The sequence below is a fragment of the Dromiciops gliroides genome, chromosome 3 (assembly GCF_019393635.1).
Source record: "Dromiciops gliroides isolate mDroGli1 chromosome 3, mDroGli1.pri, whole genome shotgun sequence".
NCBI lineage: Eukaryota > Metazoa > Chordata > Mammalia > Microbiotheria > Microbiotheriidae > Dromiciops > Dromiciops gliroides.
In genome coordinates this window covers 528,393,151-528,405,979 of record NC_057863.1, presented here as the reverse complement: position 1 = coordinate 528,405,979, position 12,829 = coordinate 528,393,151, and the positions used below count along the sequence as shown (strand labels likewise).

Here is a 12,829-nt window from a genome sequence, read left to right as displayed (position 1 = left end):
CAAAACAATCCATACTAATTTTTTGTTGATCATCAGTTCAGAAATCCAAGATGAGAGAGAGAAAACAATCTTTTCAGCTAGTAGAATGAAGTTGATACCTGAATTTAGCCTTGAAAGAAGAGTATTTCAGAAGGTAGAGGGGCGTGTGTGTGTGTGTGTTGTGTGTGTGTGTAAGGCGGTATGTGTTTATTCCAATTTGTGGAAAAGATTTATTTTCAGTCTTAAAATGCAAATTTGAAATGCTAGCATATGCAGTATCATGTGTATAAAAATTATTTTATCATTTAATTTTATTCTTTTTACTCAGGTAGTATCTTTTGTGGACATTTTGAAGTTCCCTATGACTCTTACATATTTATAGTTGATTGCCAATATTTTCATTTTGAATGTACCAACATGGTATCACTGTTTGTCAGCTACAGTTTCTCTGTGTTAGAGTACAATAAAATTTCAGACATGACTTTATTATTTTACTCATATATTAACACAATTTTCTGTGTGTTTTCAGCTTACCGAAAAACCTTGATAAAGATTATTACAGGTTTGGATGATATGTTTGTCTCAAAAGCAACCCAGAGTGAATGTTTTGATGACGACGAGGAGAAACAGAGGGAAAAAGCAATCACAGAACATCAGATGCTTACTGCACAAATGGATAACTGTCCATATTGTTTTGATGGTTCTCAACTTCCCAAACACCTTATTGTTGCAATAGGTGTAAGGTATGAAAACAGAAAACTTGTTAAGTTAGAAAAAAAGATGTTTTATATTTAGTGGTTTTGTATTTGATTTAATTATTTCAATAGAAATAGAGAAGGTAGGAAGAAATGTGGATTTTATGGGAAAGGTAATGAGTTCTCTTATAAAAATGACTGAGATACAGGTCATCCACTTCGAAATGTCTAATAGGCAATTGGTTATATACAACTAGAATTTGGAGCAGAACTAGTGCTAGACATATAGATTACATATATTTGAACTTGATCTGCTGTAGTTGAACCTACCTGCGCTATTGTTTAGTTGTTTAAGTCATCTTCAACTCTTCATAACTCCATATGGGGTTTTCTTGGCAAAGATACTGGGAGTGGTTTGTCATCTCCTTCTCTAGCTCATTTTATAAATGAAGAAACTGAGACTTACAGGGTAAAGTGACTTGGCCAGGGTCACACAGCTAATAAGTGTCTGAGGAAGATGAGTTTTTCTTGACTCTGGGCCTGGCACTCTATCTACTGTGCTACCTAGCTGCCCCATGTAATCTGAAGGGGCGATAAAAAGAGGGTAACAAGAGAAAAGGTCCTAGGACAGAGGTTTGAGGTATACCCACCAATAGGGAGTGCATTTTAATAATGATTCAGAAAAGGAAGCTGAGAAGGAACAGTCAGCCCAGGTTAGAGGAGAACTGAGAGATGAGGCAGTATCACAAGATTGTAGAGCAGAAAGACTGTCTACAAAGAGATGATGAGTAGTGTCAAATGTTGCAGGTAGTGGTCAAGAAGGATGAGAGTAAAGAAAAGATTAGATTTGGCAAGTAAGTGAAGAATTGAGTGATGAGATTGAAATGACAGTGAGGATCAACAGTTTTCTAGCAGTTTGTGAAATGGAGAGATATCGATTGATAACTAGAGGGAAGGTAGGGTCAAGTAAGGAATTTTAAAGAACAGTACAAGGAATGAGACTAAATTGTGAGAGATTGAAGGTAGGCGTGTATGTGTGTGTATGAAGGAGGGAGGGAGAGAGAGCGGGGGCGGGGGGGGGTGGATGGAGGGGAGGGAGGGGCAGGCACATGAACATAGATGGTGAGGAGGATGAGATGATTCTAATGGCAGTCTTTCAAGAGAAAATGAGAAGGGATGGAATAGTTTGTACAAGTAGAGGGATGTGGAGCAGACAGGCCATTTCCTCCTTAGAGGCTGGAATAAATGAGGAGAAAATGGAAGATGATGTCAGAGAGTTTTTGATATATTGTAGAGTCATGTAGAAGAAGGAGTTCAGAGTGTATTGTCCCTAGGGGGTGGTTTTGGGAGGTTTGAGGAGAGATTTGGAACAGGTGCTATGTAAAGTTTGGTAGAAAATCAATTAAGAGAGGAATAATAGCATTATCTTATTGCAGTGGTAGCCTAGTTGAGACAGTAGGTAGTAATATTTGACTGACATGAAGATCAGTTTGGCATCTTTTCCCCCAATTAAATCCAGTACTTCAACATTTGAAGATAAAATGCATTTGGGATTGTGCTTAAAAAGTGACTAAAATTTCCATATGCTTTAACCCAGATATCTCATTGTTGACATGTACCTCAAAGAGCTAAAAGACAGAAAGGTCCCGTATACACCAAAGTATTCATTGGAGAACTTTGTATGGTAGCAAAGAACTAGAAACAGAGTAGGTACACTTTGACTGGGAAGGACTAAACCGTGGCACTTTGGGTAAGGGAATTGAAGAGGGATATATTTTGAATTAAATATAATATAAAATCAAAGATGTAAATTTAAAAATGAAAGCAAATTGTAGTAACATTTAATTATTATAATGATATTTTCTCTCCCCTAGGTTTACTTATGCTTGCCCAATTGTCAGTCACTTACTGAAGGGCATTGCCTGATAGTCCCATTGCAACACCATACAGCAGCTACTGTATTGGATGAAGACATTTGGGAGGAAGTCCAGGTTAGTTTCTATATCCTTAGTAACTATATAGTTACTAAGTAGTAAAATCAGTTCAGAAAAGACTTTAAAATCATTTATCAGAATAGCTATTTTTGTGAATTTACAACTTACATATATTTTAGCACACAATAATTTATGCCCAGCCCCACATTAACTCTACACAGTGGTGATATAGAGTGCTGGGCACAGGAGAGACTTGAGTTCAAATCCTATCTCCAACATTTGCTAATTATGTGATCATATCAATTAACCTCTTAAAGCTTAATTTTTTTTAATCTCTAAAATTATACCAACAGCCTCTGTCTTAAAAGGTTTGTTATAAAGTTCTAAATGAGATAATGTATAGCACTTTGTAAAACTTTTTTTTTTTTTTTTTTGGTTTTTGAGTGAGGCAATTGGGGTTAAGTGACTTGCCCAGGGTCACACAGCTAGTAAGTGTTTAGGTGTCTGAGGTCAGATTTGAACTCGGTTCCTCCTGGCTCCAGGGCTGGTGCTCTATCCACTACGCCACCTACCTGCCCCACAATTTGTAAAACTTAAAACACCATCTAAATGTCATGTATTATTTACTATAGGATTTAGAATAGTCAGGAAATCATCTAGTCAGCTCCCTCATTTTATAGATGAAGAAACTGAGGCCCAAAGATGAAAATGTTTTTTCCAGTGTCACAAACTGAGTAATAGAGGTGGCTTATTTTGCTGTTTATGAAATCATTTGTTATTAATTTGTTAAAAAATGTAATATTATGAAATGAAGGAATGACAAGCTCAATTTTGTTCAGAAAAAACGCAGATTTAGAGCACTTATTTTTATAGTATACATATCATATCCATTTACTCATTACTTTTGCTGCTTTGTCTATTTAATTCACTTTTCCTTCATAGTACTACACAGGTACATAGTACCTATTATATAAAGAAATATGAATTATAGAGTCAATAGATGGTATCCTAAGGAAATCTGTTTCTAAGCTCAGTTTTTCACTGAATTTCTATGTAACTTTAAGTTCTAACATTCTAATAGGGGGATTCTAAGTAGTGGGGCATTTATTTTGGACTGGTAAATCCCAGGGATCTATAGGGCAATTGGTCAACCAATTGGTTAACCAATTGGTTGACTTTTCCTAGAATGAATGTTTATTGGCTAATTGTTCCTAGAGGATAGAGGGAGGCAAGAACAGGGGGTGGGGTTGATATAGCGTTTGTGTGATTGATTGACAGCAACTTGTGGGTCGGGGCAATCCAAACCTCACCAGTGAGGAGGATGGAATCCCAGTGTGACCTGGGAAGAGGCAAAACAGGCATTGCTTAAATAGATGGTTGGAGAGTAGCAGCAGAACAGAACTTAAAAATGGTCTTCACATGTATTCAGTTCATTAAATTTGTATTAAATATGTGCTATATGCAAAGTACTTCTGTAAGCATAAGGGTACAGAGATGAAAAAATGATGAAGTTCTTCCCTTCAAGTAATTTTCAATTTTGGGAGAGGAGGTGGTCTTTATTTGAAGAATTACATTAGGAAGATTCCACTATTTTCTTTAATAAACATTTTAGTTTATATACAATGTTAAACCATATAAAACATTGTATAAAATTTTTAAAACTACAGCAATATGATACTACTTGAGTTATGTGTTATGTGATAAAAAAGGCAATTAAAAGTATCATTAAATAATAACAGTCAAAAGAAACATAGAAATAAATGTACAGGGTACCAGGCATGACCAGTTACTATAGTCAAGCAATGAACTGAACTTTGAAATTATAGGAAGCTGAGGCAAAAAGGGAAAGGAAAATTAGTTCTAGAGTTGTCATTATCTGATAAAAAAGGTAAAAATTGCCTAAAGAGACATACTTTTTGTAGGCTCTCAACATTAAGGAATTTTGGGTAATATTTTTATGTAGGAGAAATGGAGTAGCATAATAGGCAAACATCTATATTAAGTGCCTGAGAAGAGAAATTGATGATGGAATATTAGAGAAGACAAATCATAGCAAGCAAATTAGATTTGACATAAAAGTTGAAGATTTGTAGACATTAGTGACTGCACTGTGCAAAGTATCTTCATTGGAGATTATAAATTATAGTTATCCCTCTGGAATGGCTTAGGTGTTTTAGCCAGTGGAATGAGAATGAGCTCGATGACCTTGAGCTTCTGCTCTGCAGTTCTGTGTACTGAAAGGAAAATACACCATGGTAGGTATAGAATAGGAAGTCTAGAAAAGGAGGAAAAAAAAGCAAGGTAAAATTATTGAAGATAGAGAAATGAACATTTGGGGGAGACTTAGGCATATTTGATAATTGCTTCATCTCATTCTTTCTACTAGGGTGATTTTTAAAAATAATTTTCTTACTAGTTTTAAACTTATGCTTTTCTCTTTTATAATACTGCCTTTTCGACCAAGGTCTTATTTTTTGTTCTTGACTTAAGAGACTGAAAGACACAGCATGGGTAAAATTGCTGCTGAGTTATTTCAAGATCACACAATGACCAAAAAAAATCAAAAGGAGAGAAAATTTTTGTTATCTGAATACTCAACAACTGAATAGGAGACTGATACACCCCTCTATGGAAAATGTGAAAAATTGTAAGACTGAAAAGAGACTCTGTGCTAGTCATTTCTGCATGCTGATAGAGAGATTATAAAGTAGCACAGAAAGGGAAATTTTGGCTGGACTTTATGATTTCAGTCTTTCATTGAAACTATTTGAGTTTTTCCATTTTGAGAATTAAAGGGCAGAATTTCTTTTTAAGGCACCCATGGCCAAGCAAGTAAAAGGATATGGACAAATGGTTTTGATATGAAAATTTGTTTTTTTTCCAATAGTGGATGCCAGTGCCAGTAAGTATTAAGGTAGACATGACTCATTGTGAAAAGATTGCTTCATAGAATGACTTTAGAGCTTTCCTGGAGGATCTTGAGCAGGGGAAGGGGGATAAATTATCTTTGAAGAAATAATGGTCATAGGACCAAGTAATGGTTATATAGACTATGAACTTTAGAGGCATTCTTGTCCAGCCCCCACATTTACAGAAGAGGAATTTGGGCCCAGAGAAGTTACATGACCTTCCCTGGTCATAAAGCTATGAAATTGCTGATCCTAAGATCTAACCAGGTTCTCTGACTCCAAATCAAACATTATTCCTTGCCACACAGGAAAAAAAGAAGAAGCTATTGTAGGAATATGAAAAAGTATTTTGTTCTTATCACTGCCACTTCCTAGCTTGACCCAGTCTCTAATCTCTTTAAATGTGCTTTTCCATCTCTACTAAAAGGATGGTAATATTGGCCTTGTATATCTCACAGAATCCTTATAAAGTTCAATGGAGATGTTTGTATAGCACTTATAGATTGTGAAAATAAGATGGTCAATAACAACAGTAAAAAAGTACATTTTTATTAAGTACTTACTATGGACAAGGCAATGTGCCTAAGTGCCAAGGTTATAATGACAAATATGGAAGTCACTGTCTTCCAGGGACTCATATTACATTCTGTGGAGGGTGGTGAGATATAACATGTGCACAGATAAGTATAAGACAAGATAAATTGAGGGAGAATGCTGACAACTGTAGTTAAGGCAAAGCTTTGTGTAGGACCTGATATATATGAGCTGAGACTTGAAGGAAGCAAAGGAGTCTAAGAAGCAGGTGTGGAAGGAGCTGTTTCCAAACACAGAGAACAGACTTAAAGGTACAGAGAAGGGAGAATGGTATGAATTGGAGAACAACAAAAGTCCAGTTTGATTGTAGGTGGAAGTCAGATTATGGAAAGCCAGGTTGAAGAGTTTATATTTTGTTCCAAGGCAAGAACAATAGGAACATTTTTAAGGAGGGATATATTTTGAGGGAAAAGGAATTAGGTTGGACACATATTGAGTTGAGTGATGGCAGGCTGGCTATATGCATTTAGGCGTTATGTTCATACAGATAATAAATGAACATCATAGGAACTAAAGAAGTTACCAAGAGTGAGAATGTGAGAGAAGAGGACCCAGGACAGTACAACATTTGGGATAACCCATACCAAGTGGAGGGGAACCTTGAGCAGAGGGGGTGGGTAGAGGGAATTGAGTGATGATCCAGGAGAAGGGTGTAGCTGAGAGTGTTCTAAGTTGTTTGAGAGATATCAGGAGCAATGAAGTATGGGAAAAGACCATCAGATTTAGCTGTTAAAATAAAGTTAGTAATCTGAAGAGAACAATTTCAATTGAGTAGCCAGATTGTAAGGAGTTGTGAATAGGAGGTCAGGGAGGAAGGCAATAAAAGTAGATAGCATTCAGAGTTTGACTCTCAAAGGAGAGCATAGGATAGTAGTTTGAGGAGATGATAGAATCAAATGAAGCTTAATGTTTTATAGATGAAGGAAAACTTGGGTATCTTTGTTGGCAGTGTGGAAGGAATCAGTAGATAAAAAGATTGACAATGTGAGAAAGACTTCCAAGGCATGTGGCCAACAAGATAGAGGCCTAAACACTTTCTCCAATCCTTACAACACTTGAACTTCTCCAAATATAAAAACTTTAGGCAAGAGATAAAGCAGTTTCAGCTCTCCTCTGTCTAAGACAACCAACAATCCTAATAGGGATAAACTACTAGCAGAGAAGACTAATTCTTAATCCCTAACTTGTTTATTTAGTATCATATTGACTTCCGTGAGAGCAGGGCTGCACAAGTAGACCCTGTAACAGGCCTGCAACAGAGCACATTTCCCAGCTTGATCAAGGAAAACCAAAAGGCAAAAGCTTGCTCTAATTGGGACAGCAGTGGGGTAGTGCTCTGTGTTGCAACGGAGCTCAGTCATAGGAGAGAGGTACAGAGGAAACAAGGGTAGGGACATGTATGTGCGGCCTTCCACACACTGAGGGAAAGAGCCTAGCATTAAACTGGCATCAGTTCCCTCCCCTGAGAACTCACTTGGGGAAGAGACCTCAGGCCACTGAAATGTGAATTGACCACTGTGAAAAGAGACTTTGGGCCCATCTCCCTAGGGGAACTAAAACCAAATTTAAAGGTGTCAGAAAGTGAGCAATAGGGAAAATAAGGAGAAAACGACTGAAATTACCAAAAATCTCAGGTAGAAGAAAATTCAGTTACAAACCTTGAGAATAAGCAGATAAATCCACAGGTAAGATATTAATCATAGAAGAAAATAATTCCTCCAGGTTAGCTGAAAAAAAATCTAGGCATTTATAAATATGCAAGACAAAGGACATCAAATGACACCTGATGAGGTAGAGGAATCTTGTAGACTTTGAAGAGAACATGAAACTAGAGCACAATGTTCCTGAATGGTTTAAATGAGAAATAAGAATTTTGGAAACATAATTTAAGTCCTTCACAGCAGAAGTAATTAGCAGGGATAGAAAACTTGAATTTGTAGGGGGCAATTCTCACCAAAGAAACAAAAGAGAATAACTGGGAATTCAGATACATGGAAGTAAAAAGAGAGTCTGGAAGAAGAGAAACAAAAAGCAATACTGTTAAAAGAAAACATGATATCCATGCAAGCAAAATATTAACCTTAAAGATAGGATATGTAAAAATAAATTATAGGTTCCTCAGGAAAAACATGTCAAGACAAAAAACCTGAACACCATATTTCAAGAAATAATACAAGAAAAATGCCCAGAACTTCTGAACATAGGTAACAAAGTGCTGATTCAAAGAATCACACATTGTCTTCGGGAAAATCATCCTATGCTGCAAACTCCAAGATGCAGTGATTAAATTGGACAGTTTCTATTCTAAACATACAAATCCTAAACAACATCTTCTACAAGTGACTCAAGAGAAAGACCTTCATATGTAAAGAAATGGAAATTTGAATAACATAAGACTAGTCTTTACCTCCCAGAAACAACTGGAGGGAATGAAATAAAAGTGTTCAAAGAGTAAAATAGCTTAATATGGAACCCAAGTTCAAATACCCTGCAAACCTGAGCTAACCATTAATAAAGAAACATAGCTATTCAATAAAAAAAAAAGAGGCATTCAAAGCATTTCTGAAAAAACCAGAACTGAACAATTATTTGTTTCCAGATACTCCAGACAACAGAAATACAAGGAGAGTAAAGAAATAGAGCAATGAAGGACAATAACAACAAAATAATAATAGAGACCCTAATAAGAAAATTCTTGCCCAAAGTACCCAAGTAGACAAGAGTGAAAGTGGAAAGTAAATGGAAGTTATGGTGGAGAAATATGTTTGAAAATACATGGACTAAATCTCACATCACCTTACCTATGGGAAATCATTGTTCTTGTGAGACCAAACTAGAGAGGGGGAGGCACTGCCTAATGGGAAGGAGGTGGAGAAGATAGAAGAAAATATTAGATATACCCTAATCAAGTCAAAATAACTTCTTTAAGCCCTCAAGAAAAAGAGAGCTTATAGGAAAATGTTTGAGGAAGTGAAAGAGGGATTGAAACAAGGGGAAAGAAAGGAGAAAATCTTATTTCAGTAGTGTGAGGAGGGTTCCACTTATGAATGTGGCCATGGGGGAATCTATAGGGATTTGGTTCTTAGAGAAACTACTTATCCAGCCCCAGGAGAAGGGGAATTAGAGTCTTTGGAGACTACTGATAGCCAAAAGAGTAGAAGGTCTTGAACACATGGAGGAAACTTCATGGCAAATGCCAGGTGGGTGGGTGGGGAGGGCAAAGGTTAATAAACTACACAATCAAGGACATAAGAAAATTCTTTCCATGGGGCAATATCCTCTTTTATTACCTGCATGAACTGATATTTCTTAAGAGTGAAAAAAATGGAGCCAGAGAACAAGATCTGCAAAGCAATAACATAGAAACTGTTTTGAAGAAACAGGTACCACAGAAGCTTTCTTTCCATGAGTAATTCAGAAATGAAAGAAAGAACAAATAAAAGGGCCATGAGTAAAAGAGTGAAAGTCTAGAATAGTAAAGAAGGGAAGCTAAATGATAAAATGAGGGAAAGAAATATTTTTTTTAGGAAAAGGTTCAGAAAGTGAATTTAAGAAAACTAACAACCAGAACAAGTTGATGGGAAGAGAGGAGAAATGTCTACTTAAATGAGAAGGAAAACAGAGGTGAAGAATTTTTAAAAAAATAGGCTAAAGGAAGAAATAAAAAGGAATTAATATATTAAGGAAAACTCCCAAAGTAGGGAAATGAATAATAAATGGAATGTAGGTGAGAGAAAGAGAACCATTTGGCATTAGGGTACCTTAGGTTAGCCTAAAATAACTGAACATACAAAGTACTTTTTTTTTTCCCCAAAGGAAGATGGAGGAAAACATTTTAATTTGAGAAAAAAGTATTAGAAACAAATGGAGGAAAAATATAAACCCAACTTATAATTTTATATGTGAATGGATGAAACAACACAGTAAAATGATTCTTTTTTTTCAACACAGTAAAATGAAAGTATGACAGTTTAAATAAGAAAATAAAACTCCACTGTTCTTTAAACACGCTTAAAAACAAAGTCATAGAGGATCAAAATGAAAAGTTTTACTATACATTAGGAAAATGCAAAACACAGCAATAGTTGTTTTTTGTTTTTTGTTTGTTTTTTTGCTGGACAATGAGGGTTAAGTGACTTGCCCAGGGTCACACAGCTAGTGTCAAGTGTCTGAGGCTGGATTTGAACTCAGGTCCTCCTAAATCCAAGGCCAGTGCTCTATCGACTGCGCCACCTAGCTGCCCCACAGCAATAGTTCTAATCATGCTATCAGAGCAAAAACAAATATTCACAGCATAAGAAAGGATAAGCAAGAGAACTTATGCTGAAAGGAAACATGGAACACAAACTAATACTGGTATTGAGCTTATATGATCCAAATGTCTTAGCTTCTAAATTCAGAAAGGAAAAATGAATAAACCACAAGAATACATAGACAGTAACATAAAAGTAAAAGGATACTTCACTGTCTCTCAGTTTTGGATAAGTCTGTTGGAATGATAAACAAAAATGAAAAAAGAAGATTGAATAAATGACTGGAGAATCTAGAACCAAAAAAAACCTTTGACATCTTTGTAAATGGGATTTCTAAAGAATATAATGCTTTCTCAACACCACGTGGAACCTTTATAATAATTGATCACATACTAGGGCACAGAGATAGAGCAAACATGTTTAAAAAAAAGCAGCGAACTTGCTTTGCAGATCATAATGCAGTAATAATAGTAATCACTTTAGGGAGTACAAACAGAAGACATAGGCCAAAAAAGTAGATTTAAAAATAAAATCCTCAATGAGTGGATTAAAAAAATAGAAAAAAGTGGTAATTATGTGAAAGAAAATCATAGTGATGAATAAGATACCAAAATTTGCAGGATGCAATGATATCAATCCATTAAAAACTGTGGGGAGGGGCAGCCAGGTGGTACAGTGGATAAAGCACCCACCCTGGATTCAGGAGGACTTGAGTTCAAATCCGGCCTCAGACACTTGACACTTACTAGCAGTGTGACCTTGGGCAAGTCACTTAACCCTCACTGCCCCACCAAAAAAAAAAACAACTGTGGGGAAAAAAGTTAGGATTAATGGAGTGCATATGCAATTTAAAAAATCAGGAAACCAACAAATAAACATCTAAAATTAGCACAGAAGAGAAGATAATAAAAATAAAAGGAGATATTAGTTGGAATCCAAGGAAAATCTAGAAATTATACATAAAACTAAAAAGAAATAAAAATAAATGATAAATAAAACCAAAAACTGGTTTTTTGAAAAGACTAATAAAATTGGATAATTAATTTAATCGGATTAGCCAGTCTGATTAAAAAAGATGGCAGAAAATAAAATCAATAAAAAAGCAAATGAACAAGATGATATCACAACAAAATCAGAATAAAAATATTAGAACCTATTATACATTGCTATATGCTAACAAAACTGAGACCACAAAAGAAAGAGAAAAATACCATAAAAAATATAAAATGATGAAACTAAAAGAAAATCAAATAGATATCCTAAATAATCAAATCTTAGACAAAGGAATAGAACTATAGCTATAAAGGAACTGTAAACAAACAAACAAAAAGCCTCCTGGTCCACAAGAGATTTCTGTCAAACTTTTACAGAACAGTTAGCACAAATACTATACAAATTATTTTCAAAAATTGAGAAAGAATGCACCCTACCAGATTTCTTTTATGAAACAAATATAGTACTAATAACTAAACCAGAGAAAGATAAAACATAGGAGAACTATAGACTAATATTATTAAGGAATATCTATTAAAAAATCTTATAAAACAGACTTGGATGATTCATCCAAGTAATCATTATGACCAACTTGGATTAATAGGGATTATTCAGCATTAGAAAAATAATCAACAAACATTATATTAAAAGTACCCCAAATCACATGATTATTTCAATAGATGAAGAAAAAGCCCTTAAGAAAGTACAGCAATAATTTATGCTAGAAGTTCTATAGATTATAAGCATAGATGGACTTTTAAAATATAATAAAAAGTATTTAAAACCAAAAGCTAGTATCATATACAATAGTAATATTCAAGAACCTTTCCACTACTAGGCTTATACCAAAAAAAGTCCATTGATAAGAAGACAGTCCCCATATACTCCAAAATATATAGCAGCACTTTATGTAATAGCTAAGAGTCAGTAACAAAATAGATATATATCACCAGGGGTATGACTAAATCATAATGGAATATTCCTGTTCTGTAAGGAATAGTGGACATGATGAATAAAGAGAAGCTTGGAAAGACCTACATGAACTGATGTAGATTGAAATGAGAAGAGTCAAGAAAACAATATATAAATGATGACAACAATGTAATTGAAAACCACCATGAAAAAATTCCAATGTCAGTGTTTTAGAATTATAAAGAACAAGGAAAAGATATAAAAAGATATCTGTTCCCTGTCCCTTCCTCCCCATCACCATCCCTTTTCAGAGATAGGAAATCTACAGTGTTGCACATATATGTTCAGATATTTTCATTGTATTGATCTGGTATGCTAATTAACCCTCCACATTATTATGTCTTTAAGAAATACTTTTTAAAAGATGGGATGGCTTTCTGGGAAGGGCAAGAGGAGAATCACAGGGGAATGTAAATAAATAAAAGACAACAATTAAAACTTATTTTCAAAAAATGAAAATGAGATAAAGGGGGCAGTTGTCAAGGCAACTGTGACCTGGA

The 12,829-nt window shown here is 35.1% G+C and overlaps 1 protein-coding gene across 1 annotated transcript in view; it reads left to right on the top strand.

Annotated features, from left to right (window-relative positions):
• Nucleotides 1-12,829, top strand: part of CWF19L2 (CWF19 like cell cycle control factor 2) — a 127,221-nt gene that overhangs the window by 84,370 nt on the left and 30,022 nt on the right. Inside the window, 3 exon segments of the mRNA XM_043993680.1 lie at nucleotides 509-717; nucleotides 878-883; nucleotides 2,549-2,669. Of these exon segments, the coding sequence (XP_043849615.1) occupies nucleotides 509-717; nucleotides 878-883; nucleotides 2,549-2,669 (336 nt within the window).